Source organism: Juglans regia, chromosome 3 (genome assembly GCF_001411555.2).
Source record: "Juglans regia cultivar Chandler chromosome 3, Walnut 2.0, whole genome shotgun sequence".
NCBI classification, from domain to species: Eukaryota; Viridiplantae; Streptophyta; class Magnoliopsida; order Fagales; family Juglandaceae; genus Juglans; species Juglans regia.
The window spans coordinates 27998059-28025675 of NC_049903.1; the positions used below are offsets into that span (position 1 = coordinate 27998059).

General features: G+C 39.5%; 2 protein-coding genes across 2 annotated transcripts; one reads left to right on the forward strand and one right to left on the reverse strand.

Annotated features, from left to right (window-relative positions):
- The first annotated feature begins 41 nt into the window (after positions 1-41).
- Positions 42-12635, forward strand: LOC109019406 (probable DNA helicase MCM8). The gene is made up of 17 exons (XM_019001686.2): positions 42-329; positions 5690-5830; positions 5938-6055; positions 6194-6416; positions 6566-6729; positions 6967-7230; positions 7774-7869; positions 8032-8184; positions 8953-9023; positions 9132-9250; positions 9413-9542; positions 10047-10095; positions 10221-10383; positions 10526-10700; positions 11432-11602; positions 11685-11798; positions 12241-12635. The coding sequence occupies exons 1-17, from the start codon at positions 153-155 to the stop codon at positions 12271-12273; spliced, it is 2361 nt and encodes a 786-aa protein (XP_018857231.1). The 5' UTR covers positions 42-152; the 3' UTR covers positions 12274-12635.
- Positions 12636-23103: 10468 nt separating this feature from the next.
- LOC109019407 (disease resistance protein RGA2-like) lies at positions 23104-27353 on the reverse strand. The gene is made up of 3 exons (XM_035688756.1): positions 26536-27353; positions 23818-26419; positions 23104-23361 (listed from the first exon to the last, which is right to left on the reverse strand). The coding sequence occupies exons 1-2, from the start codon at positions 27351-27353 to the stop codon at positions 23821-23823; spliced, it is 3417 nt and encodes a 1138-aa protein (XP_035544649.1). The 3' UTR covers positions 23104-23361; positions 23818-23820.
- Between the last annotated feature and the right edge of the window lie 264 nt (positions 27354-27617).

The following is a 27617-nucleotide window of genomic DNA, read 5'->3' on the forward strand; positions in this document are numbered from 1 at the left end:
CCTGGTCGAACCTTCCAACATAAACGGCGACGCTTCACAACTTGAGTGCCAAATCTCCCGCCAAAACCAGAGAGCCAAATTACCGAAGGCTTCGAGGGGAGAAAGGAAACCTCGCAAGGCCAGGCTCAGATACTGATCAACAGAGCAAAAGCATGAGCGTGAGCATGGGTATGGACTACGCCTCCATAGACTCGAGCGGCTACTGGGACGTCTTGACCTCCTACTTCCCCCAGCAGTTATTCCCGGCCGTCGAAGAAAGTTGGCTCAAGCTCATTTCTGAGCTCTTTTGCTTCTTTTCTACTCCACCAGGCCAAGATCTCGCTTCTCAGGTCTCCCTGTCAGAATTACGCTCAGTGAATTTCGACCATCACTTTTCCCTTTTCCTTTTTGTTGGTCTTCTTGTTTTTTGGATGACCTAGTGTGGGAGTTTTGCTACGTTTGAATGGGGTTTTTTTTATTGCATTCGATTTTTCAGCTCTAATTTTCTATGTTTGGGATCTATTATTCTTGCGTCGGGAGTTGCTTTAGTATTTGGATTCCCTTTGGCCTAGGCATTCATTTTATGGACGAGTTTAAGATGAAATTTTTAATGTTCTGTTAATCCAGTAGCTATATTTAAGTCACTAAAAGTTTCGATCAAAGAGATTGAGTTCCATTGCATAGTTACTACAAGATTGGCAGGGCAATGATTTTGGGAATAAAGCAAATCAGTGGTCTGTATATCCTTAAAAAAAACTTTAAATTGCAGGAAGAATGTTATCCCGATCAAGCATTAGGAGGGCTGATAGAATTTTAATATTAACAGAATTTTTCACTGCTCTAAATCAATAAGATTTTTCACACACTTCATACACAGGTTCATACACAGGATCGTACAGCATATATACACATTATAGAGAGTCTATTTTAAGTAACTAGACTAAGTCTGTGGCTGCAATTTCCTAGCTATTACAGCCTTGATTTTAGCCTAAGAATCAGCTTTGTTATCTTGAGCTTGATTTGAGAAATCATCCTTTATCGCAAGATGGAGCTGCCATCGGCAAGACCAATCTTGTTTCGAAGAAGCTCCGTACGTTGTTGTGACAATGGTTTTGTGAGAAGATCCGCAAGCTAATTTTGGGTGTTGACATGACAAAAGTGAATTGTGCCTCGTTGAACCATGTCACGAACAAAGTATAGATCAATCTAAATGTGCTTCATTCGTGAATGCTGAACTGGATTGAAGCTGAGATGTGTTGCTCTTAGATTATCACATAGCAATGTTGGCTGAGACTTGAGTGGAAATCCAAGCTCGTTGAACAAGGCAAGGAGCCACATTGTTTAAGAGGCAGCATTGGCAAGGGCTCTGTATTCGGCCTCAGTAGACGAGCGAGCGACAACCTTTTGTTTATTGGAACTCCAAGAAATGGGATTGGAGCCAAGAAAACTTATATAGGTGGATGTAGATGTACGATCATCAAAGTTACCAGCCCAATTGGCATTGGCATATGTGGTGAGAACTGGACTAGTGCTCTTGTGGAGCTGAATGTCATGGCAAATTGTCTGCTTCAGGTAGCGAAGAAGTTGCTTTGCAGTTGTACAATGTGTGACTATCGGTTTATCCATAAATTGAGACGTGTGAGTGACAAGTATCGAAGAGCACCGATCACACAGCGAAATTCTGTGCTATCAACAGAAGAAGTACCATCAACTAATTTTAGTGCAGTGCTGGTGGACAGCGGAGTAGAGACATCCTTGGCACCGGTCATATTGGTTTTGGACAGCAGGTCACGAATATATTTATGCTGCAACAAAAATAAACCTGTTGTAGTGGAGATGACCTCCACACTCAAGGCAAAATGGAGCTGCCCCATGTCTTTTAGAGAAAACCGAGCTTCAAGTTTGTGAATGATGGAAGAGACAAAGTTGGGATTGCTACCTGTGATAACAAGATCGTCCACATAAACCAAAAAATAGCATATAACAGAACCACACCGATAGATAAACAGTGACGAATCAGCTTTTGAATTCTGAAAATCAAGATCAATAAGAGTTTTCTTCAGAGCAGAGTACAATGCCCGAGGAGCTTGTTTGAGATCGTAAATTGCCTTGCGTAACCTGCAAACATGGTCAAGATTGGACATATATTTGAACCTTAGAGGCTGGACCATATACACATTCTCAGTCAGCTAGCCATGCAAAAATGCATTGTTCACATCAAGTTGTCTCAATATCCACCTTTGCATCACAACAATTGTCAAAACGGTCCTAATAGTAGCATGTTTCACAACAGGACTGAATGTCTCCTTGTAATCCAACCTGGGGCGCTGATTGTACCCTTTGGCAACAAGTCGAGTTTTGAATCGATCAACGGACCCATCTGCCTTTCTCTTAACCCTGAACACCCATTTACAATCCACTGGATTACAATGCTTAAGAGGTGGAACCAACTTTCATGTAGCATGCCTCATTAGGGCAGTAAGCTCGCCAGACATGGCATTTCGCCAGTGAGGATCACAGAGTGCTTGACTCATACAACTTGGTTCAATGGTGGGTTGGATTGGGTGTTTTGTGATTGAATAAAATTGTTTAGGCTTGTAAATCTGATTCATGGATCGGGTGGTCATAGGGTGGGTTCTTTGTGATTCGGTTGGAGGTGACTCGGTCGGTGCAGAGGAGGAAACAACTGTGGGGTGTTCATAGGGGTGGGTGATGTCGGGTCTTCACATGGCGAGGTGACCTCACTGTGGTGTTGTTTGGGTGGTTCAGTACGAGGGGTATGGGAGGAGAAATTATGCAAATTAGGAGAAGAGAGAGCAGAAGGGTTACCTGGAGGTGATGTAGAAGCGGTAGGTGCACAGTACGGAGTCACTGGTATCGGCGGTGGCGACACTAGTGCTGGTAAAGCAGCCTGGAGAGATGGAGGGCACTCGGTCTGTGCAACGTGGGTCTTGATGAGGCTTTGGCTTTCATCAAATAAAACATGTCTGGAGATATACATCCGGTTGGTGGTGAGGTCCAAACACTTATATGCATTTTGGGTTTGAGAGTAGCCAAGGAAGAAGCAAGGAATAGATTTGGGCTGAAGTTTGTGGGTGTTATAGTGCCTGGTGAGCTGGAAGCAGAGGCAACCAAATTTTTTTAATTTGAGATAATTTGGGGGTTGACCAAATAAGGCTTCATAGGGGGATTTGTTATTTAATAGTGGTGTGGGTTGGATTTATTAGATAGGTGGTAGTATGGAAGGCATGAAGCCAATAGGATAGGGTAAGGAGGCATCATGTAGGAGAGTGACACCGGTTTCCACCAAGTGGCGATGGCGGCGTTCAAAGACCCAATTTTGCTGTGGTGTATGGGGGGGTGCGGTAGTATAGTGGCTAATTCCATGAACTGAAAGATATTGTTTAAGAATAAGGAATTCACCACCATTATTTGAGTAGAGACTTTTGATTTTGGTTTGAAATCGAGTTTCAACTAGATGTTTAAATTGTGGAAATATACTACTTACACCGGTTGGTGGCCATAAGATAGAACGACACATATTTGGTAAAATGATCAACCAAAATCAAATAGTATCGTGAACCATCAAGTCTAACAGTATAAGAGGGGCCCCAAACATCAGTGTAAATAAAATTAAGGGGAGCATGACTTTGAAGACTAGTGGAATGGAATGGTTGTTTATGCGCTTTATTGATTGAACAAGAAGTACATAGATGAGGCATTCGCTCTTTTGTTACTGGAAAGGAAAATGAGTTAACTAGATTGTGGACAATTTTGAGAGACGGATGTCCAAGACGCTTATACCACCCATCAATCGAGGTCCTCTTATGCACATAGGCAACCATTTTTGAAGGAGAAGCCACCAGTGAGTTCGGGAGTGTGTAGACACCATTTTCACATGAACCTCTGAGTAGGATCGCCCCTGTGATCAGATCCTTCACAAGGAAATAAGAGGGGTGAAATTCAACGAAAACATTGTAATGAGATGTAAAATGATGGACAGAGATTAAATTTGTGTATGCTTGGAACACAAAATGTATGGTTTAAATGGAAGGCGCGGGTGGGTGATTGAAACACCAAAGAACCAATATGTGAGATAGGCAAACCTGATCCGTCACCAATGACAACTTCATATGTACCATCATATTCGGAGTGGATAGATAAATTAGCCTGATCACCAGTAATATAATATTGTGAGATGCAGCAGAGTCAATGAACCATTTACTATCCTTGGTATGAGAAGTAGAGGCACAATTCACGGTGGCGTCAGAAGAGTGCAACCGAAGACAATTTTTTGTAGTGTGACCCAGTTGATCACAAAACTGGCACTTGGGTTGATAGTGATGCTTGCCCGAATTGGGCCGTCCTGTGGAGTTATGTGTCCTATTATCACGATTCGGGCCACCATTGTTGCGAGCTAGGCCTGAAGGACAAGAAAACCCATTCGACTTATAAGACCCTCGTTGTTGAGAGCTCCCAGTCGAAGTGTTCGAACTAGAGCGGCAGTTGGAGTAGTTTGCTGTGGCAACCAGCTACTGGGTGGTGGCTTCAAGACGGCGCAAGTAGCTTTCATGGCCGACAAGGAGATCATGAAGCTCTTCAAAGGCCAAGGATTTTTCCCGAACTCTAATGGGTGCAACAATCTCACGGAAGTCGGGACCCAGACCATTGAGGATGTAGAGAGTGAGATCATCATTGGATATGGGGTGGTCTATGAGGGCAATTTCATCTGCAAGAGCCTTCACAGTGTGCAGGTAATCTGGTATTGTGCTATTTCCTCACTTAATCAAGGTAAGCTATCCCTTGAGTTGCATGGCTCTGGTTTGCGATTTACTTGCATACATGGCATTTAGATTTTGCCATTCCTCATGGGATGTTTTGGCAACAGAGATGAGAGGGGTGATGGTGGTGGTAGTGGAGGCCAGAATAGCATTGAGGATGAGCTTATCCTGGCGAACCCAATGGGTTTTCTGGAGGGCAGAGGTGGATATGAGCCAACATGGGTGGGGCATTGGTTGTCTCCGGTGACATAATCAAGAAGATCATAATCGATGAGGAGGGCTTCAAATTGGGCACACCATTGGGGAAAGGTTGATGGTGTTAGTTTCTCATTGATCTGAGCAGTAATGTTGAGGGCAATTAGGAGAGTATCGGTTGGAGAGGGGGGGTTTTTTAGGGGTGTTTGTGCTGTTGAAGAAGGGATTTCTGAGGAGGGGATCGATTGCTCATGAAAGGCTGGCTCTGTGGATACCATGATAGAATTTTAATATTGACATAATTTTTTACTGCTCTAAATCAATAAGATTTTTCACACTTCATACACAGGATCGTACAGCATATATGCACATTATATAGAGTCTATTTTAAGTAACTAGACTAAGTCTGTGGCTACAATTTCCTAGCTATTACAGCCTTGATTTTAGCCTAAGAATCAGCTTTGTTATCTTGAGCTTGATTTGAGGAATCATCCTTTATAAGGGCTTGGTCTTCTATAACGCGATGATGTATACGGAGATTAATCCAGAAAAACCACCTAATGAAATGCTTTTGTTGTGAGATTGGAAAATGTTTGGTCCTCTTTTCATGATATAACATTGCTTAGACATCCCCTTGTCTTTTACTTTCTTCTGATTGGATGTAGTGTTGGCAGAGTCATCTCAGATTATTATCTTAGATAATGGAGAAGGTTGACATTTGATGACGCTAACAGGTTAAAGATGATGATGGTGTCTTCGTTTTGTCAATGGACTTTCAACAATTTCAAAAAATATGTGGGATTGAGGAATTTTACTTAATGTTGGAGGATAAACCTAAAATAGCTCTCTTGTGTATGAGTGCTGCAATTCACAAGGTACAAAATAACTATGTTGGGAATTTCTTGAACATTTGTCCATTTTTTTCCTTTTTGCTATAATATACTTTTTGGGATAGGATAGTTATTGCTTACACTGGATACAGGTTCTGTTGACCAAATGGGAGAAGAAGAATGTGGAGAATGGTGTGAAAGTTAAAATACATCTCCACAACTACCCTGAAATTATGATTGCTCTAAAGAACTTAAAAGCGGCTTATATTGGTGAGTCTTAAAGTACTTGTAAGTTTTCGCAAACTAACCTTACCAAGAACATGTAATTGTTTTTTTCTTGTGTTCAGCACCAGGGTAGTAGTATGGTGAAGGAAAAAATATAAATGATAATACTTTTTGACATGACAGACAAGCTTGTATCTGTTCGTGGTACTGTTGTAAAGGCTAGCACTGTCAGACCTCTAGTGGTGCAAATGAGTTTTGACTGTGCAAAGTGTAAAACAGAAATTATGCGTATTTTTCCTGATGGAAAATTTTCACCACCACCGAGTTGTGATTTAAATGGGTGCAAGAGTAAGAATTTCAATCCAATTCGGTCTACTGCTCAAACAATAGATTTTCAGAAAATAAGGTAAGCTCCTGGTGCTAACTTTTAATTCAATGCTTCCATGATCATATTCTTCTTCTTCTTCTTTTTTCATATACGTGTTTAGAGTTTCCCCAACCATCTCTATTTAAAATAGCATTCTTCTCATTTTATTTTTTCTTGCATCTCTCTAGGCTGCAGGAACTTTTAAAGTCTGAAGATCATGAAGAAGGCCGGGTGCCTCGAACAGTAGAATGTGAACTGACTCAAGATCTTGTTGATGCCTGCATACCTGGTGATGTGGTGACTGTCACTGGAATTATCAGAGTAATCAACAATTACATGGATATTGGAGGAGGTATGGTAAAGACCTTTGACTCTATAGATGATTTCCATACGTGGATTCTTGCATGATCATTTATCTCTTTTATTGTACTGTGTATATTGGTTTTTTTAACTTATAAAAAAAAAAAATTATATTGGTTTTTTTAGCCACACTTCTTTCTTGATGGATACCAGTACAATTCTATAATTTGCAGACCCTGAACTGTTTCTGATGGCTAATACTGTTTGTAGCAAACTTCATTATTTTCAGGAAAATCAAAAAGTAAAAATCAAGGGTTTTACTATTTGTATCTAGAAGCTGTTTCAATAAAAAACTCCAAATCTCAGTCCACAGCTGAGGATTTGCAAGAGTCAAATTCTAAAGCTAGAGCTACGGAGCTGCTCGATTTATTCTCATTTTCTCCACGGGACTTGGAATTCATTGTGAAGTTCTTGGAGGAACATGGTTCAGATATATTCAAGCAAATACTTCAATCCATATGTCCATCCATTTATGGGCATGAGCTTGTTAAAGGTGAAGTTATATGTATTCTCTTCATTATTGTTGATAAGTTCCTAATTTTTCATGCTGAATCTGTTCTTGGTAATTATCTAGTTCATTTTCCCTAATCCCTATTGTATCGATTTGATTGCCATTGTGTGATTCTGATCAGCCCCTTTACAGGCCATGATAGCGACAAATTCAAAACATTACATTTTTAATTTCTTGCTCTGGAAATATTGAATGTGGTGGTTTTCTGTTTTAGATTCTCCCAAATCAAGTTCCCATCTTATTTGATTTACAGTTGATACAAATACAACAGTTTCTTGACTTCTTGCTAACAGTAGCTTAAAATGCTTACATTCCAATGCCAACTTGAATTTTGAATATGATAAGTGGAGTTTCCTTTCAACAGATTTGATTCTTCAAGTTTTGACTTATATATCATAACCACAGCTGTAGCAGTTTTTTTTTTTTTTTTTAATGTAACTAATGCTGTAGAAGGGTTCCAGACAAACATATCTGAAATTGATGATTATAGATGTGCGTTTATGCTGATTGCTGTTTTCTCTATAGCGGGAATAACACTAGCACTGTTTGGAGGTGTAAGGAAGCATTCAAAGGATAGGAACAAGGTTCCTGTCAGAGGAGACATTCATGTCATAGTTGTTGGTATGTTAAACTCTTTTTCAATGGAACTAAACCTGGTCAGTCTGCACAAAACTATGAATAAATATCAAAATTATTTTGATCAAATAGTGGTCAAGGCAATGATGACTAGTATATCTATTTCTGGGTGGAGAAGTTGAACATATGCCATTTTTATTTTACTAGGAGATCCTGGCCTAGGCAAGAGCCAACTACTGCAAGCAGCAGCTGCAGTATCTCCTCGTGGAATTTATGTGTGTGGTAATGCCACTACTAAAGCTGGTCTCACTGTGGCTGTTGTGAAGGATCCCATGACAAGCGATTATGCTTTCGAGGCTGGTAGTTATTTTCTTGTTTTTTTTCTCATCAAAATCTGATGTTTTGGCTACCCTATTTGTTACCTTTGATGTGTTGAAGTAGGAATACTTTACTCATGATTCAGTTGTGGTTGATTGACTAAATTTCACTAGTATTTCAACAGAGTTTGGATGATTCCTGCATCTTCTATATTTTTCTTCAGTGGTTTAGCATTCTAAAAAAAAGGATGTTCCCAAATGGTTAATCACTTAAATTTTTTTATTTATATACAACATCAAAATTTATATTTTAATTCTTGCAGCAGGATAAAAAGACTAAAATAGTGATTTTGGATGCCTAGTTAGTAGTTTGTGGACTCTCTCTGGTTGCACGTGTGTACAGATGTGCCCACCTGTTTGTTAAAAACTACTTTACGTGTGATATTTATAGTTTTAAAATACAGTACTACTGCATGGGAAAATGTGATGCCTTGCTCTCAAATGATTACATCCTGCCAACAAAAGGTACCGAAAAAGGAAATTTTTAGTTATTTTTTGTCATCTGCATGTAATATATATTGTTGCCTTATAATTGACATATATTGACAAATGCCGCAGTTAGCTGAAGTTTTCAATGAAAAAAAAAAAGAGGAAAAAGAAGATAGAGTCTCCAAATATTGACATTGTACTCTTTTGCTAGAAACAAAAAACAAAAAACAAAAATAGAAGTCTCCAGATCTTGTGTATTGTCCCTCCTGCATGGAAAGTTTAATACTTATCCTCTTTAGTTAACAATTGAATTTCCCAATAGGTGCCATGGTACTTGCAGACAGTGGATTGTGCTGTATTGATGAGTTCGACAAAATGTCTGCAGAACATCAGGTTTGTCCCACCGATGATAAAACTTTTTTGATTTGCCCTCTTTAGTAAGAAGACTAAGCTTTACTTGCTTTGGGATCAACACATTTACTTGCTTTGGGATCAACACAGGCACTTCTGGAAGCCATGGAACAACAGTGTGTCTCTATTGCAAAGGCTGGACTTGTAGCAAGTTTATCAGCACGAACTTCTATCTTAGCAGCAGCAAATCCTGTTGGTGGTCATTACAAGTAACTAATTTTAAGATCCAATTCTTATGTAAATTATTTCTTAGTGGACTGTTCTCATACTGATGTTAGATGTCTCTAAAATTTTCTTTCTTCTCGGGTAATGAGAAAACTTATTAAGTTGTGATACTTTATACTGAATTATTAAGCAATCTCAAATTGCAGCCGTGCAAAAACTGTTAATGAAAATTTGAAGATGAGTGCCGCTCTGCTTTCACGATTTGATTTGGTCTTCATATTACTTGATAAACCCGATGAACTTCTGGATAAGCGAGTCTCAGAGCACATAATGTCAGTAAGTTATGCTATCAGGCCACTTCTTTTCAATGCATTCTTATTAGCAAATCGCATGTAGTCATATCTTATTTGTGGTAGATTGGCATGACATGCCGTGGTTTTATCTAAGCTTTAAGCTTGTCATTCAGTCAGTGACAAGTTGGAATAATCACTCAGAATTAATGTGATTTTAAAAATTCACGACTAACTGTGCTAGAATTGCTATTTTGTATTAGAAAAAAGAATAAGCATGTGTTATGATTTGTTCAGCAAGTATCAGGTATACTAGTAAATTTCTTCAGCAAATTGGTATCAGTTTGCAAAATTCCTCAGTTGTTTAGAACTGCAGATACTTCTAGGTAATCTTTCATGTGCAACTCAACTGAATTGAATAAAGTACTAATCCCAATTAAATCGAGTATCATCTATTGATTCTCATCAGCTAATTAGGTCCACCACCTGCATCTCAAGCTTTTGTGTGTATTAGTCACTGATTTGTCTGAGTTAAATATTTATTTTGCAGCTTCATTCTGGATATGGAGAACATTCACCAGCAACAAAAAAGCGTAAAGGTAGTGTGTTCACAATTTTTCTCCTCTATCTGTGGTTTATGAAGGTAATGTCTTCACTTTTCATTGAACTCAATTTCGCTGACATGGTATTTTCTTTGTAACTGTTTATGATTTTGCTTCACAAGATGCAGCATCCCAAAGCGCTGGAGGCATAGATATACATGTAAATGGTGGTTCTTTAGTGTCTAGGTTGAGACTTGATCCGAAGAAGGATAGTGATTTTTTTCCAGTACCTGCACAACTTCTTCGCAAATATATTACTTATGCACGAACATATGTTTTTCCTAGGTGAGTTCCTGTAATCTTTTCCTTTCATCTCTAGAACAGATATTTGCTTATGCTAAAGCTTATATCATCCCACTGGGGGACTTACATTCTTTCAATCTGCTTCATTTTTTTCCCCATTTTCTATTTTTTATTCTAAAATCAGAATGTCAAAGCCTGCAGCGGAAATCCTGCAGAAGTTTTACTTACAACTCAGAGGCCATGGTGCATCAGCTGATGGTACACCAATAACTGCAAGGCAACTGGAAAGTCTGGTGAGGCTAGCAGAGGCTCGAGCTCGGCTAGAGTTAAGAGAAGAAATAACGGCCCAAGATGCACTGGTCAATGCTTACTGTTTAATATATCTTGATGTTCATATCATCAGCCTGTTATTACTTTCTTTTCCCATAAAGAATTATCAACTGTTTATCGAATATGAAGAGATTTTTTATAACTATGCAGGGAAGCTCAATGTTGAAGTGCTCTTGCAATATGTAAAGTTGTCACAATGAGGAATTACCATATAGTACTTGAAATGGCCTAGACTAGAAAATCCAGTTTAAAGCTAGATCTCCTTAAAAACTTAGGATTTCATCATATCTATCTAAGAAAATTATCTTAAAGGTTGTAATGAAAGTTAAATAAATTATGTTGGTTCTGCGTCCATTTGTGACGCCGCACTAAATCTGACAAGAACCATTATTAATAGGGAAATGATTTGTACAGTCATAGAGTGTGTAAGACGTGCGCACTCCCTTTGAATAGAGTGGGCAAATCTGAGACTCACATGAAAAAAAAAAATCTATTTTTTAATGACGGGTCCCAATTTATTTTTAGAGGAAGTGCACATGGCATGCACACCCTAGGACTCGATCTAGCATTACTCATATTATTGTTATTTGATAAGCAATAACAAGAACCATTATTTTACGTAGATATTGTGGATTAAAAGTGCAAATCTTTTTCAGCAAAAGCATTAGCAATTAACAACACAAATTTATATTGGTATAAAACTACTAAAATTTTGGTTATGAAATTTCTGGGCATCTGATTTACAGAATGTGTCATGCAGGACGTGGTTGAAATAATGAAAGAATCCTTGTATGATAAGTATGTTGATGAGCATGGCATTGTGGATTTTGGTCGGAGTGGGGGGATGAGTCAACAGAAAGAAGCAAAACGGTTTTTAAGTGCTCTCAATAAGCAATCAGAACTGGACCAGAAAGATTGTTTTTCTATTTCTGTATGAGGTCTTGCTTTTCCTGTCATTTCTTGCAATGACTTGTGCTCAATGAGTCATGCATATATATGTAATGGTATTTCAGGAAATTTACGGTTTGGCGGATAGGATTGGCCTGAGAGTTCCTGATATCGACACATTTGTGGATAATTTAAACAGTGTTGGCTATCTACTCAAGAAGGGGCCAAAGATGTATCAGGTACAGTCACATTGTGAACCCTGAAGACTCAATCCACGATTGTGTAATGCCATTATTGAGAAAAAACTCAGTTTGATGCACTAATGTTTTTTTCAGCTGAGTTATATTGTTTCTTCATTTCTTTTCCTCATCATCTATTTATTCATCCCTGAAAATGAATAATCTACCTGAAGTTGGAATTGATTATGATGATCTAAAACCTCTAGCCACCAAACCAGTAGCTACATAATACTGCAGATTGTTGTTCATCTACAATTGGAATGAGAATGCATTTCCTTTTTCTACTTCAAAGGTTGATAGTGTTATAAATATGAATTTGTCTAGAAGGGAAATGGCCAATAGTAACCAACTTTGATTGACTGGATACCTTCAGCAATTATATATCATCTCTCCATTTTTTTTGTGAAATGCAACTTCTCAATAATCTTGCATTGTGTTACAGGTGCTGTCCTCATCTTATTCACGCAGCCAATAATCAAGGTTGAGGAGCTAAACTGCAGCAGCTCTAAATTTAAAAATCCATTTAGGGGCCTCCTGGTCGATGTTATGAGGTCGGATAAAGTCCCTGATACCATTCATCCCAGATAAAAGATGTAGAGAGAGTTAGGCGAAAACAGTGCAGTTGACTGATCATACTTTGGTGTGAGCTTGGTCAATCTTCAATCAACTTTATTCCTTGTTCTTATGAACTTAAGAACAGCAAAAGATGAGAACTATAGAAGATTTATGAGAATTAAAAAGCAACAGTGAAGAAGAGCAACAAAACCTTAATGTTGATCGATAGCGAATTAGAAATTTTGTTGAATAAACTCGGTGCAGAATCCTTTTATGTGGAGAAGTTCAAAGACTAGTTTTGGAGCTGACTGCTTGTACAAAATTAGAATATAGTGTGTAAATATTGTACAATCATTTTAAAAAAAATGAATAAATACGAGATTTATATAAAAAAAAAATTAATTTTTTAATAAAAAATTTTAATCTTTTTTAAAATAACAGTACGACGTTTACATATTTTTACGATTGAATATAGCATATCACTTTGCAATCAAAATCCGTAGTCATACATTGTGGGAGACAATGACACGTTGGGAAGAGTTGAAGATGCGTTTTCAAGTCAGATTTCGAGAGAGATTTTACGAAGAAACGTTGTCATTGTCATTGTGGGAGACAATGACACGTTGGGAAGAGTTGCCCGTGACTTTCGAATGTCAGGAGCCTTGTTGCATTTCCGACCTATGTTACCTTATTAGTATGAATGGTTGTCCGGGTCTCTGAACTCGGGAAGGCTCACCCTTCATGGAGGCACAATCATGATGCAAAGGTCTCCTACTCCAAGAATAGGCGTTGAGGAGACACGTGGTACGTGATGTTGCAGTAGTCTCCAAACATGGGCCTCGAGGAAACTCTCCTTTCGTGGACAAGCACTTGTTTCTGTTTTTGTCGAGCGTCCCCTTCGAGGAGGGTTGTTCTTGATTGTCGCTGTTATAGTTATGGAGCTTTTTTTTTTTCTTCTTCTTCTTCTTTCTAAGCAAGAAAATTTTATTAAAATAAAAGATGATACATGCAAAGGGGTGATGTTCCCCAACAAATACCCCAATACAACAATCATAGTACAAAAAGTGGTGATAAAAAAAAAAATAAAACGAGTTTTGAGATCAATTTTTTAGTCTCTACCCAAGCCCTACAAAGAGGGTATCGTCTTAAAAGACGTTCAGAAGGCAAGCCACCATTAGAAACGGTGTGCGGGTGCACTGTAGTCCGTTGTCTTGAGATATTTTTTAGAGAGATCCTTATTCTCTTTTACAAAATCATCGGTTAGGGAAAGCGGTAACCCGGATAGACCGGCATCAGAAAAACAGATATGCGGAGGGAAAGTAAACCCGCTCCTCTGGAGTGGCGCGTGAGAGCCACGCACCAGTGGTATGGAGGTGGGGTCTGTTGATCTGAAGGATTAGAGGGTGGAGAATCTACTGGTGCGGCGTGTGTAGCCGACAGAGCTGTTGGAGCTATTGGAGGGCGGCTGCACTTGAAGGCCACGCGCGGAAACAAGCCACGCATGAGAGCCACGTGCAAACATTATGAAGCTTGCTAACCCAAAAACCACTCTATTTGATTATAGAGCCCTTCCTCATCTATAGAGGAAACCTACTAGGCAATGGGCTTGGAGAAAACCCATGCCAGGCAATTGTGGAGCTCGAAAGCTCACCCCAAAGCTAACCTGCGCGCGCGTGGTCGTAGGACTCGATGGCTCGTTTTTGGAGGAAATTCACTTGAGGCATTTGTGGAGCTTGATGGCTTGTTCCCAAAGGAAATTTGCGCTAAGCAGTTATGGAGCCTAAATGCTCATCCATGAACAGTTGCAAGGCATGAAGATTCTAGAGTTGTTGAAGTCGCTACATCATGGCCTGGGAAAAGCCTTTGAAGGGGAGGGTTGCTCGCCTAACTGGTGTTGAGGGATCCCCAAGCAAGGGGAGATCTCGGGGGTTCTTGATGTGTGTTCAAGGGAGACACTGTTACTCCAACATGGCTCGAGGAGAGCCTCCAGTGGGGAGGGCTGCTTGCATAGCTAGCATTGAGGGATCTCCAAGCAAGGCTTGAGGCAATCTCGAGGGTTCTCGAGTGTGCTTGAGGGAGACCCCATCTTTGGCATGGCTTGTGGCTAGCCTTCTACAGGGAGAGTTGTGCACCTAGCATGCATTGAGGGACCCTTGAGCATGGCTCGAGGGAAATCCCATGGGATGTCGAGGTGTGCTAGAAGGAGACCTCATCTCTTATGTGGCGGCTCGAGGCAAGCCTCCTAAGGGTAGGGTTGCACACCTAGCGAGCATTGAAGGATCTTCGAGCAGGGTTCAAGGGCAGTCCTGGAAGTTTCTTAAGGTGTGCTCAAGGGAGACCTCGTCTCTAGCGTGGCTAGGGGCAAGCCACCCATTTAGAGGGTTTCATGCCTAGCGAGCTGTAACACCCTACTTCCCACAATTAAGAAAGATGTCATTTTTAGAAGTTCACAGGAGCTGAAGTACTACTATTGAACTTGACTTAAAAATATATTTTTTTTATTCTAAAAGAAGTGCCATGTACAAAAGATTCCATATAATAAATAAAATCATTCTTTATAAAAAAAAATATACTGAAAATATAAAAGAGTGTGCATAATCATTTATTAAAATTATGACTAAAAAGCTCTGCGCATGATTTAGGCCTCTGTCTCGTCGCACTGGGCCAAATCTCATCCTGCATCTCTATCTTTATAGGTATTCTCACTTGGGGTGATTTAAAACATAAAAAAAACTAAAATAAGTTGATGACTCAGTAAGAAACTCATTATAACATAAACATACTTAACATAAGGTTTTTCATAAAATATTTCATGCTGAAAACTTAAAATCATGTTTGTTCATATGTATGCTATGACGTGCATGACTTATTGAATTATCTGATTGTTTTGGCTGACCAACACGCTTTAACCCTGTGTGCAAGGTTGTGCACCGCTCCCACATCTTGTGGTCACAAGGGGAACCATTGATCTGATTTGATAAAATACTATGGTGAAACACTTGAGTCTGTGGCTTGCACATCCACCCTGATTGCATTGGTACCATACATCCGAATGACCATCTGATTTATCTAATCTTTATCTTACACTTTATCTTACGAAAACTTCCGTGTCTTATGCAACGTGCATGAGATTCATAATACGTATCTAGTAAATCTGTTGGGTTCAACCCACTGGATTGGGGCGGTTTTTATCCCTTCCATGTGTAGTAAATCTGTTGTGACTAGAAGTATCACTTGTGGCAGTGTTGGCGATCACTAGTCGACCAATGTTTGCCGGCCATTTGAACAGATCGAAGCAAGCTGAAGCTCACCCACTTGGTGTTAACAGGCATGGGGCCTACCATGGGAGTGAAGTTGGCAAACTGTATAGGTTCCTCAGTGACAAACCTTGCAAGCTCACCTAGCATTGCAAGATGGCCATGATGCGAGTTTGTTGCAATGGTTGGCGAGGTGGTGAGCCATGTAAGAGCATCCTGATGGCTTGCCATGGCCCCTTATCAAGTACCCTTTCCTTTGCTAGCTTCCGATGAAGGCTAGCTACAGTATCCTGCCTTGCATGAGCTTCGCAAGCTCGTCATGTAGGTGTGTTCTGGTAGCTCGTTGTGAAGGCAAACTGTTCAAGTTCATGAAGTGGTGGTGAGCACTGTTAGTCTGGATGCGAGCTCAAATGAATTAGTGCACACTACAGACTATCAAGGAGCTCTGATCTGCATACTAATGCTCAGCCCGCTTTAGGCCATGTAGAATTGTAGTGTGATGCTAGCGGGGTTTCATTCCCGTCAGTTATATATTGGGCTCCTTAGGTGTACCACCACGCACTAGTACAATGTGCACCGATTGATCAGTGCACATAGTGAGTCTGTGGGCTTGCTTGCTTGGAACCCAACGACCAAGGGTAGCTTGTCATGTTTGTGGCAAGCAAAGTTGCTTGTTGCAATGGTGTCACTAGGTTCTAATTATAGTTTTTTCAAAAATAAATGCCGAGTTTTAGTGTTATTCTTATACTTTTATATTGGTTGGGTAGCACTCCAAACATAACCACATAAACTTTGTTCTTGCCCATCTTACTCCTCACAGTGATGCAAAACATAGTGCCTGGCTTCTTGACTCAGGCCACAGACCATATGACCTTTGATGCCACAGACTTTTCTCAGACCTCTCTTCCACGACGCACAAGCATAGCCAATGCCAATGGTATTATTTCTCTAGTTACTGGAGCGGGCTCTATGACTTTATCTCTATCCTTGCATTTAACCAACACATTGCTTGTTCCATCTCTTTCACATAAATTATTGTTTGTCGGTAGATTACTACCGATCTAGGGTGTGCAGTACTCATATATCCAAATTTTTGTTTCTTTAGGATATTCACACAAAAGAGATAATTGGAAGTGGTACTAAGAGGGGGATTATACTATGTGGACGACTTCAGTATCGGTCAGGCACATAATATGCACCATCCGAATACTGCTCAAGATAAACAACTTTGGCTTTGGCATTGACGCTTGGGTCACCCATCCTTTACATATTTGAAGCATGTTTTTCTTGATTTATTTACGCATTTATAGATTTCTGATTTGAAATGTGACACTTGTATTTTGGCTAAGAGCCATAGAGCTACTTATCCGTTAAGCATGAATAAAAGTGACGCTCCATTTGAGTTAATACACTCAGATGTATGAGATCACTCGCCTATTACTAATATGTCTAGCTTCTGTTGATTTGTTATTTTTGTGGATGATTGTAACCGTATGACATGACTCTACTTAATGAAACACAAAGATGAGGTTCTTAGTATCTTTGAAAAATTCCATGTTATGATTAGCACTCAGTACGTTGCAACCATTCAGGGTCTCCGCTCAGACAATGGTGGTGAATATATTAATAAGCAACTTCAAGCCTACTTTAATCACCATGGTCTAATTCATGAAACTTCATGCTCACAGACACCTCAACAGAATGGAGTTGCAGAGAGGAAGAATAGACACATTCTTGAGAGTGCACGTGCCCTCCTCCTCGGTGCTTATATGCCCAAACATTTTTGGACTGATGTCGTCTCTACTACAGTCCATCTTCTCAACCGAATGCCTTCCAAAGTTTTGTCCTTTAAGACTCCACTTCAATCTCTATCTACACGTGTCCCTTCCCACAGCCTTGATGTTACCTCCTCGAGTCTTTGGGTGTGTGGCATATGTGCATCTCCATGAGAACCAACGCACTAAGCTTGACCCGTGTGCAATACGGTGTATTTTTATAGTGTGGAGCCCGATATATGTCCCAATGTGGAGCATGTGACCAAACCTCTATCCCCCCACTCTAACGTACTAGCCGAATCATCTCCTAAGAATACTCCTGAGGTAAGTACTTCTATTACACCCCTACATAATGATGACATAGATACTTCTATGGGATATGTCTTACCTACTCGGTACAATCGTGGCAAGCCACCCAATAGATACTCTCTAGATATTGAAGAACGAAGGTCGAAGTATCTGATTGCTAACTATGTCTCCATCAAGGGACTCTTCGATCCTCTCAAGAAATTTGCACAGGAGCTCTCCATGTGTCAGATTCCTACTAGTGTTCAAGAGGCATTAGCAATCCTAAGGTGGACCCGAGCTATGGAAGAAGAAATGGAGGCACTATTAAAAAATGATACATGGACTCTCGTCCCACTACCTAAAGGAAAACAAACAGTGGGATGTAGGTGGGTGTTTTGTATTCAACACAAAGTAGATGGATCTATTAAATGGTACAAAGCGAGATTGGTAGCGAAGGGATATACACAGACAAATGGAGTTGATTATCAGGAGACCTTCTCACCAGTAGCTAAGTTGAATACAGTTAAAGTGTTATTGTCGCTTGTAGCAAATTTTGACTGACATTTGCATCAATTTGATGTAAATAATGCTTTCCTTCATGGCAATCTCGAAGAGGAGGTCTACATGGATGTTCCTCCAGGTTACACAGCATCTGCAAAGATTGAAGTTGTGTGTAAATTGTAGCGAGCATTGTGCAGACTAAAGCAATAACCACGAGCATGGTTTGGATGGTTTAGCTTGGCAATGAAGAAATATGCTTCCAACAAAGTAATTCAGCCCATACGTTGTTCTTAAAGCATCAATTGGGCAATGTAACCGCTTTGATGGTTTATGTTGATGACATGATTATCACAAGCAATGATGAAGAAGAGATCTCTCGGCTTTAGAAGCAATTAGCAACTGAATTTGAGATGAAAAATCTGGGAGGACTCAAGTATTTTCTGGAAATTGAAGTTGCCAGATTTAAACAAGGTAGATTTCTTTCCCAATGGAAATACATACTAGACTTGCTAGCCAAGGTAGGAATGTTGGAGTGTAGACCTGCAAATACTCCTATTGTTCAGAATCACAGGATTGGAGAATACCCAGACCAAGTACCAACAAATAAAGGAAGATACCAAAGGCAAGTTGGTAAACTCATTTATCTCTCACATACCCGCCCTGATATTGCATATGCTGTAAGTGTTGTAAGCCAGTTTATGCATAATCCAAGTAGAGTCATATGGAAGCAGTGATTCACATACTTCGATATTTGAAGTCATCCCAGGCAAAGGGCTTATGTTCTCAAAGAATAACAGTCAGTTGAAGGTTGATGGCTATACGGATGCGAATTGGGCAGGTAACATCATTGACAGAAAATCCACCTCAGGATATTTTACATTTGTTGGAGGAAATCTTGTAACTTGGAGAAGCAAGAAACAAAAAGTGGTGTCATTATCAAGTGCTGAAGCCGAATTCAGAGGAATGGCTAAGGGTCTTTGTAAGCTTCTTTGGCTAAGAAAGCTACTCATTGAGATCGGTTTTTCCCCCACTTCCGAGACAAATCTCTTATGTGACAATAAGTCAACAATTGCCATTTCCCACAACCCTGTCCAACATGACTGTACTAAACACGTGGAAGTAGATCAACATTTCATCAAAGAAAATCTTGAAGCAAAAATAATTCGGTTTCCATTTGTGAGATTCGAATATCAGTTTGGCGGATATCCTAACAAAATCTATGTCTAACAAGGACTTCTACAACTCACTGGACAAGTTGTGCATCCAAGACCTCAATGCATCAACTTGAGGGGGAGTTATAAGGCCCAGTCTGTGAGTTCGGACCAGTGCGCGAAAGGCCCAACCTTTTCTTGGATGTATTTCAGAACGGCGCCGTTTTGGGTAAGCATTTCGTTCTTCCTCAGCTCCCTGATTCCTTCTCCCTCTCTTTCTCTCTCTTTTTTTTTCCCCCGTGTCTCTCTCTCTCACGTTACCCACTTCCCTTCCCGTTTCCATCTCTTATTTTCGTTGGGTCAGTGCTTGAGTCCGAAGGTAATGCCTAGCATTTTCTCCATGTCGTTCTCCTCCCATTCGTTTTCTCCCTCTTAATTGGTTTCTCTCTCTCGCGCCCCCTCCATTTTTCTGCAGATTGGGTGTTTCTCTCTCGCGTTCCTCGACTTTCTGTAGATTGGGTGTTTTTCCCTCACGCGTCCCTCCATTTTGCAGAGTTTGTGCGTCTCTCTCTTTCTCGCATTTCTCTATTTCTCAGAAGTTGCGGAACTGCATTTTGGGTAAAAACAAGGATTCCAGTCTTGGTTGCCGAGAGCTTCTCTTGTGGGTAAATCTCTTCTTTTCTCTTTTCCTCTTTAAGATTTCACATCTCCTTTACTCTTACTCAAAATGGTTTGAAAATAAATTTTTCTTTTTAGTGCAGTCCGTGGATTGGTGGTTTTTCGTTCCGTGCGCCTTGTGTTTGTTGTAGTGCAGTGGGTACGAAGTTCTACTCGATTTCTCATAAATGTGGAGCCTTCACCGTAAGTTTTCACTTCGTTGGGTATTTTTTTCTCCCGTGAAAAATAAAATTTGATTTGTTGGATTCGTGTTTTAGAAATATATAGAATGGAGTTTTGTTGGGTGCAGTTTAACATTTTGAAGTGTTGGGATTGTTCTTTTGTGGAGTTGTGAATGGAGAGAAACGTGCAATGCATAGTGTTGTTTTGGTTAAACTGTTGGTGGTTGCTTGGGGTTATGAACTTCTGATATGAGTGTGATTTATTGATTATTTGAGTTGATTTTGGTTTTGGTGGGTGTATAGGACAATATTAAAATTGGTATAGGGTATTTTGGATTGAAGTGTGGGCTGTCCAGATTGTTAACTGGTTGTTTGAGTTGGATTAAATTTGCTGAAATATGGTCTAGAATTTGGGTCTTAAATTTTTAGATCGAAATTGTGTTGTTGGTTTTTAACACTTAGTTTTTATATATTATTTTTTATGCATAGGTGACGAGACTAATAGAGATCATTTTCAAGACATAGGTAATACGCTGCAAGAGTCAGGTAAGCGAGGTTCCTATACTAGACTTTATACGAGTTATTAAGATTGAGATTGACTTTCTGAAAACTTTGCATATTTTGTGATGAAATGAGAATTTTGGAAAACAAAACCAACCTCAGTCATTTATATGTATACTCATGAAATCTGTGTGGAAAATGAAAATATTTTCTGACATGCAATGTGTAGACATGAGCTAAATTTTGTTATGATGTCTCTGAAATCTGAAAAAGAGCGATATTTGAGAATTTTGAAAAATTGTATATTTATTTAGAAAGATGCTCCTACTTTTGTTTTCAGTATGTAAGAATGACCTGGTTATGTTTTGGTACTATGTTTTGTTTTGATATGGCATCTGAAAACTTTTGGCATGGTGTACTGATTTTGTATCTGACTCTGTCTCTGTCTCTGCTCTGTTATGCTCTGCTCTATTTGGGTTGGTACCAACTTCTCTGTCTTTGAGTGCACCCACTTTGGAAACAAAGTGGTTTTATTGTGGTCTTTCCTGTGTGTACACTCAGGACTTCGAGAAGAATAAGGGAAAGATTTCACCTCTGCCTCTACCCGGTTTGGCCACCAGGGTTAGCACAACCCTACCACAGGGGTGAAACATGGTCTCTGCTCTGTGAGATGCTTTGTTTTAATGTGATGCCAAAATATTACGTGTTTTACTTGTCTTAAAACCATCGCTCTGTTACTTTTGATAACATATTCTGTTCTGCATGATAACTCTGGAAAATATTTTGTTCTGTATGCTATACTTTGTAAATACTTATGTTTACACACTAGCATATGTCCTCTACTTACTGAGTTGTTTAACTCACCCCCTTTCTTCATAATATTTTCAGATGATGTGGATAGTCCAATTGAGGACCTGGATTAGATTGGTGAGTATGATTAAGCTGAGAAGAGGATGTTAGAAGAAGGAATTCTTATGTCCTTTAGTTTTAATGTCTTTTAGATTTAAATTTTATCTTGGGTTTAGTAAGACTTGTGAAGTTATCAGTTTGGTTTGTTATGACTACTAGGAGATTGTGGACTCCTTAGTTTATTTTTATTCTGTTGCAGTATGATTTTGTGGAGTTTTCGAGGTGTTTATTTAGAAGACGTGAGTTTGAGTTTTGCTAATAGAGTTTATTTTTATTGGGGATTTATTTTAGTCGTGTTTGGAAATATGTTTATAAGTGACGGGTAGTAATTCTCCAAGCCACCCGGGTTTGGGGGTTACAGGAGTGTTGGCGTGAGCTGTCATAAAAAACAAACAAGGGAAATTTTAGGCATTTCATATTTGTAAAGATCCCGTAAATAAGGGAGTAAACGTGATTATAGTAACTGTTAGTGTATATCCAAGAATAGTTTCTTTGAACTTATAGTTTCGAACTTTTGATATATACGTTTTGTACAAAGCAGAGTTTTAATATATGAGAAATACAGAGTTTTTTGACACTTTTAATTATAAAAGTTTAATCCTTTGTGTTCTTTGAGGAATAATTTTCTTCATGCCAATGTTCTGTATCTGTATATTATTTCTTCAAGGTAGGCTATTTTTCCATTGAGTGGTAAGAAAACTTTTTGCCGTGTCATGTGGGATTTTTCCTTAAGATCACCCACTTCGACTCTCTATCTCTTGGGTGATTTTCCTTTCAGATCCTCTTGTTTGTTCTTCATTTAATCGTTCAATATTGCTAGCTCTTGGTACTTTCGGAATTTTGATCTTAAAGTTATAATATTTGAAGTTGTTTGTTAATATTAATGTCAAAAGTTTTGATATTTGGCAATGTTTGTTTTGTCTTACTTGTTGCTTTTCCTTTGGATTTCCCATCATCATCACATAAAATGATCTGCAAATACTTCTTTGAGATTCCTTTTAGCATAGGCTCAAAAGCATACATATGCAGTAACGATGCCAGGATTACCTAAAAAGATGTCAAATTTACATGAGTTTTTACTTAAATGGAGCCATACAAAGAGAACAGGGAGAACTATACATTCTTTAGGCCTTTCACTACTTTTTAACCAAAAAACTTGCCCAGGCTGAATGAGTTGGGAAGCTCGGATGACCTGGCATGGGGCCTATCACTACTAATTAGAAACTAGCATGCATCAGAAATTTATATGAAGTCAAGAGAATAAAAGTCGAGCGTCATGAAAGGGGATTCCAAGGAAAATCAAGTAATTCTATTATTTTTCTAGGTACGTAGATAAGTACTCAACATGCAACAATAGAAGGTAAAATTCCATATGGGTGGGACATTAATCCAGAATGCACACAAGAAAGTCATGTCCATACAACAACGAGCTAGGATTTAGAATCTGGCACGAAATCATCATACATGAGGATTTTGATCCTCTGAATTAATAAAATCTTGAAATTAAGGGACTCATTCTCATCTGATCTATGGGCCACCGTACGTACGTGATGATCAATGCAGTTAATTCATGAGTTGAGGTTGGGTTTTGCTCGGCCGTTCTTGCGAAACTCTATATATATTCCCCTTACTCTTGGTATGAGCTTTCATTCAGCCTTTTAGCAAAAGCAGGGAGGGAGCTAGCAGAGCTTTCAGAGAAGTACAAAATCCCCATGAAAATGGAAAACCACATGATTCAGGTGTCCCCATTTTCGTTGCATGCAGCTTGCATACATGCAATTCTATACCTGTATTCAGGGAATTAGTACTGCAGAAGGATTAATTGCAGACTAGCTGGGCTTTAATTGCATTAACTCTGGGTAAAGCGCTCTTTATCTTAAGAGAGTAAGAGAAAATTAGATAGATCAAGATATTAGTATAATTAACACTTTTAAAAGTTTTATTTTATTATATATATAACGATTTGATCAACAAGTAAAATTTGGTGTTCATATATAGGACGTTGCTTTAAAAGAAAATTATCCATCTCATGATCAGAATAGAAAATGATATATTCGAGAGCAATGTTTCAAGGTAGATTTCCAAGTCAATTGAGGTCTTCAAAACAAATAAATCCTCCTTAAAAACTTTGAGAATTAAACAGAACGAGCAGATATATATATATATATATATATATATATATATATATATATATATATATATCGTATAAGAAGGAAGTTCATGTGTAACCTGAAGAGTTATACCTTTTACAGCGACCCAATATAGATATGCGAGATGTGAGATATCCGTCGTCTGTCCCTACGTCTCATATCCTTCCACCACTTCTCCAGATTAGGACAGTCTTGAATGGAAAGGTGCTGCAGTGTACTGAGACATACCAATTCTTCTGGCAGCGAAGTCATGTTGTTGCAATCTGAAATCGCCAATGATCTGAGTGCAGATAAATTGTTAGTCCATTCAGGAAATTCTTCCAGACCAGGACAGCTACGAATTTCCAAAGTTTGCAATGTTCTAACATGCTGTAGCCCCTCTGGCAGAGAACCCAGACGAGGACACCATAAGATGCTCAAACTCCGAAGGGTTGAAAGGTTGCTCAAATCATTTGGCAGAGAATCTAATTTTGGGCAGTACATAATGGTCAAGTGCTCAAGTGCACTGAGGTATTGCAGTCCAGTCGATAACGAAGACAGATTTGTACAGTTCTCAATGGACAAAGTTCTAAGGGAACTCAAACCTCGGATACCATCGTCCGGCAAAGAGTCAATCAAATTGCATTCGCTGATTTCCAAGGATTCCAATGATGTAAGGTTCTGCAATCCTTGTGGCAAGGAGGAAAGCGCTTGACACCAACATATGCTCAGTGACTTTAGAGCAGTGAGGTTCTCTATTTCAGAAGGCAGCGATGAAAGATTAGTGCATGAGCTAATCTTCAGAGAGGTGAGGAGAACACTGCTTTTTAGCAGCTCTCCTGGTAAGAGTAACAAGTCTGGGAAAGTATCAATTACCATAACCAAGAGTGAGGTTAGATTTTCCATGGAGTTCACAAGCAATGGATGGCAACCCTGCAACTCTACATGCTGAAGAGATGGAATGACAGGTGCTGTGGAAAGCTTTGGACACTTGCTTACAATCAATTTTTCCAGTCGAGGGAACAGTCCTTGTCCTCCATTACTGCCACGCCATTCTTTCAGATTCGGAAAATCTCTGAGGGTTAGTTCTTTGAGAGATGGGAAAGGTGACTGAATATAATCTGCGCCATAAAAGTCTTGGTCGATGAACTCAATGCCTTCCATTGCCTGTAGATAGAGATTCTTAAGTAATGGAAGCTGCCCAATGGAAGGTAAATTTTTACATCTTTTGAGATTGATCAGTACAAGCCCAGTCAGACTTGGGAGTCCCCAACTTGGAAACTTGATGCCGGCATACCCTTTGATGAACAGCTTTTTCAGATATTCATGCGGTTCAAGGCATTCTAGTATATCTTCCAATTCTTCTAATCTAGCATCACTGTAATGTCCATGTAACGATCCTATTGAGTGCTGACTTCCTGCAGTATGATTTGCCAATCTCATTCTCCTGTTCTCATCATCGTTTCCCCAAAATAATCCCAAAACGTGCAGGTGCTTCTTCTGTTTCAAATTAGCAAGCTTTGTTTCTTTTGCATCTCTCACATTCTCCAAGCATTTTATGTTAAGTTCGCCCCGTAGGTTTAGGCAGCTGAGTTCCGAAATACCTTCCCCATTTCTCTTGCCCACAATATATATCGGCAATGTCTGCAGGTGAACTAACTTTCCAATCCCAGTTGGCATACGGGCAAGTCTTTCACACCCAGTTATATTAAGGTGTCTTAGGTTAATCAGCTTTTCCATTCCATCAGGCAGTGTTTGAAGGTGGCAGCAACCTGAGAGGTTCAGTGTCTGCAGATTGCAGAGGTCACAGATTGTGTCGGGAAGTGCTTGAATTGAAGTTTTGGAGAGATCAAGGTATCTCAAAGAGACCAAGTTCCCTATTGATTTTTGGAGTTTTTTGATTCCGGACCCACTTATATCTAGAACCCTTAAATACATGAAATTAGTGGGCAAAAAAGGAAGCTCCTCAGAGCTGAATCCAGGAGACAACAACAACAAGGTTCTTAGACGTGTCACTTTCAGCAAGGCTGGTGGAATTGCAGATGACGGGAAATTACAAACTACTGATGAGTGACGAGTTTTTGCTAGATCACTTGGTGTAGGCCGGCCATGCTCCAATTTTAAGAATTCATTTCCAGCAACAGATTGGGCAAGTTCATGAATCAGATCATGCATTCTGTAAACTTTCGTGCTGTCATCTTTACCGTCCTTGACTTCCTGAAAGAAGGACTTCCTCAATAGATCATCAAAATAACCGTTGCCAATGTCCTCCAAGGGATTGTGTCCATCTGCTAGAATCAAGCCTTCGGCCATCCAAAGATGGATTAACTTCTCCTTCTTGAAATCATAACTTTTGGGAAACAATGAACAGTATGCAAAGCATCGTTTGAGATGCACTTTTAGATGAAAATAACTCAACTTTAGGGCAGGCATAATCCCACTAACGCTCTCATCCATAATACACAAGTCACGATCTTTCACCGACAACCAGTAACCCTGGTCTCTACTGGAGCGCAATAGACTTCCTAGAGTCATTGCTGCTAGTGGAACTCCACCACATTTCTTAACAATTTGTTTTCCAATGAGCTTTAAGTTATGATCTTCCTCTTCTCCTGGACGAAATGCTTGCTCCTTGAGCAATTCCCAACAATCATCCTCAGGCAAGCCCCGGAGATGATATGAGGAACCTGTTCCTACTAGCGATGCAACATTTTCACTACGGGTTGTAACTAATATTTTGCATCCCTCCACACCATTTCTTAGATAATTTACGAATGATTCCCATTTAATCTGGTCTTCATTCCACACATCATCCAACACACCAGCAGATACCTCTTCCCGCATATAGATTCTCGCAGCAGACGCTGAAGCACATCCTTATTTGTGAATTGGTATGTCTTATTTGTTGCAGACTCTATTGTGGCTATAATAAGCTTTTTAACATCAAAATCATCAGACGCATGCACCCACATTTTCATATCTAAGCACCCCATCAAATCAACATCATTGTAGACCAACTTAGCTACCGTTGTCTTGCCTACGCCTCCTATACCAACTATTGCAATGATCGAAACATCTCTGGTATTAATTTCCCTATTACAGTTCGGAGACAGAAGCTCTATAATTTTGGCTTTATCTTCCAATCTTCCATAAACCTTAGATTCAGTCACATAAGAATCTGTCTCTCTAAAACTCGCTGAGCTCTCAGATTCCCTTTCATGAGCCCCCTTTCTTAAGTTTAAGCTTGAACTCTCCCCAATAGTCTTGTCTAACAATGCTAGCATTTTTTTAACTTGACCAGCGACCTCAAAAAGATTTCTGGAAGGTTCAAAAGGCAAAAGAAAACTGCGTACCTGATTTTTAGCAGCATTGAATCTCTCGCACAGAATGACTTCCGTCGCAAGCTCATCCAGTAAATCCTCAGAATTATAAGCTACAGTTTTTAAGTTTGATAGCCAAACCTTCACGTTTCCCTCCTTTGCTTGTCGCTCTTCTGCATCGTCAAGAAAATCTTTAATCTTTATCAGTGACTCCTTTAGCTTCTCAAAATTCTGCCTGAGATCACAGAGTTCCTGAAGCTTTCCTAGGACTGGGGATGCTAGTCTATCAAAAACCACCTGTAGAAGTGGCGATACAGCTATTTCCGCCATTTCCTAGTTTTGTGCAGAGAATATCAGAGGTCTTGGAGAATGATGAAGTCAAGTCTTTCGAGTTGGTCGATAGCGGCCTTAAGCATATAAATATATACACTAGAGTGCCATGACCAAGAAAAATAGAAGGAACGGCTGCGGGACTAGCACGCATGAAAAAGCTCCCTGCTCCAAAATATTCACTAACAAACAAATATAATGATTTTCTTTTGCTACATCATACTTGCATTTGTGCATATTTTTATTCACCCCCATCTCCATTTC

Bases quoted from the DNA above. Each gene is read 5' to 3' on its own strand.
- LOC109019406 (XM_019001686.2), top strand. From the start codon at position 153: ATGAGCGTGAGCATGGGTATGGACTACGCCTCCATAGACTCGAGCGGC. The intron at 5,831-5,937 runs GTACAAAATAAC...CACTGGATACAG, and splicing joins TGAGTGCTGCAATTCACAAG to GTTCTGTTGACCAAATGGGA. The intron at 10,384-10,525 runs GTGAGTTCCTGT...TTCTAAAATCAG, and splicing joins CGAACATATGTTTTTCCTAG to AATGTCAAAGCCTGCAGCGG.
- LOC109019407 (XM_035688756.1), bottom strand. From the start codon at position 27,353: ATGGCGGAAATAGCTGTATCGCCACTTCTACAGGTGGTTTTTGATAGA. The intron at 26,420-26,535 runs GTATCTGCTGGT...TACAACCCGTAG, and splicing joins GAATCTATATGCGGGAAGAG to TGAAAATGTTGCATCGCTAG.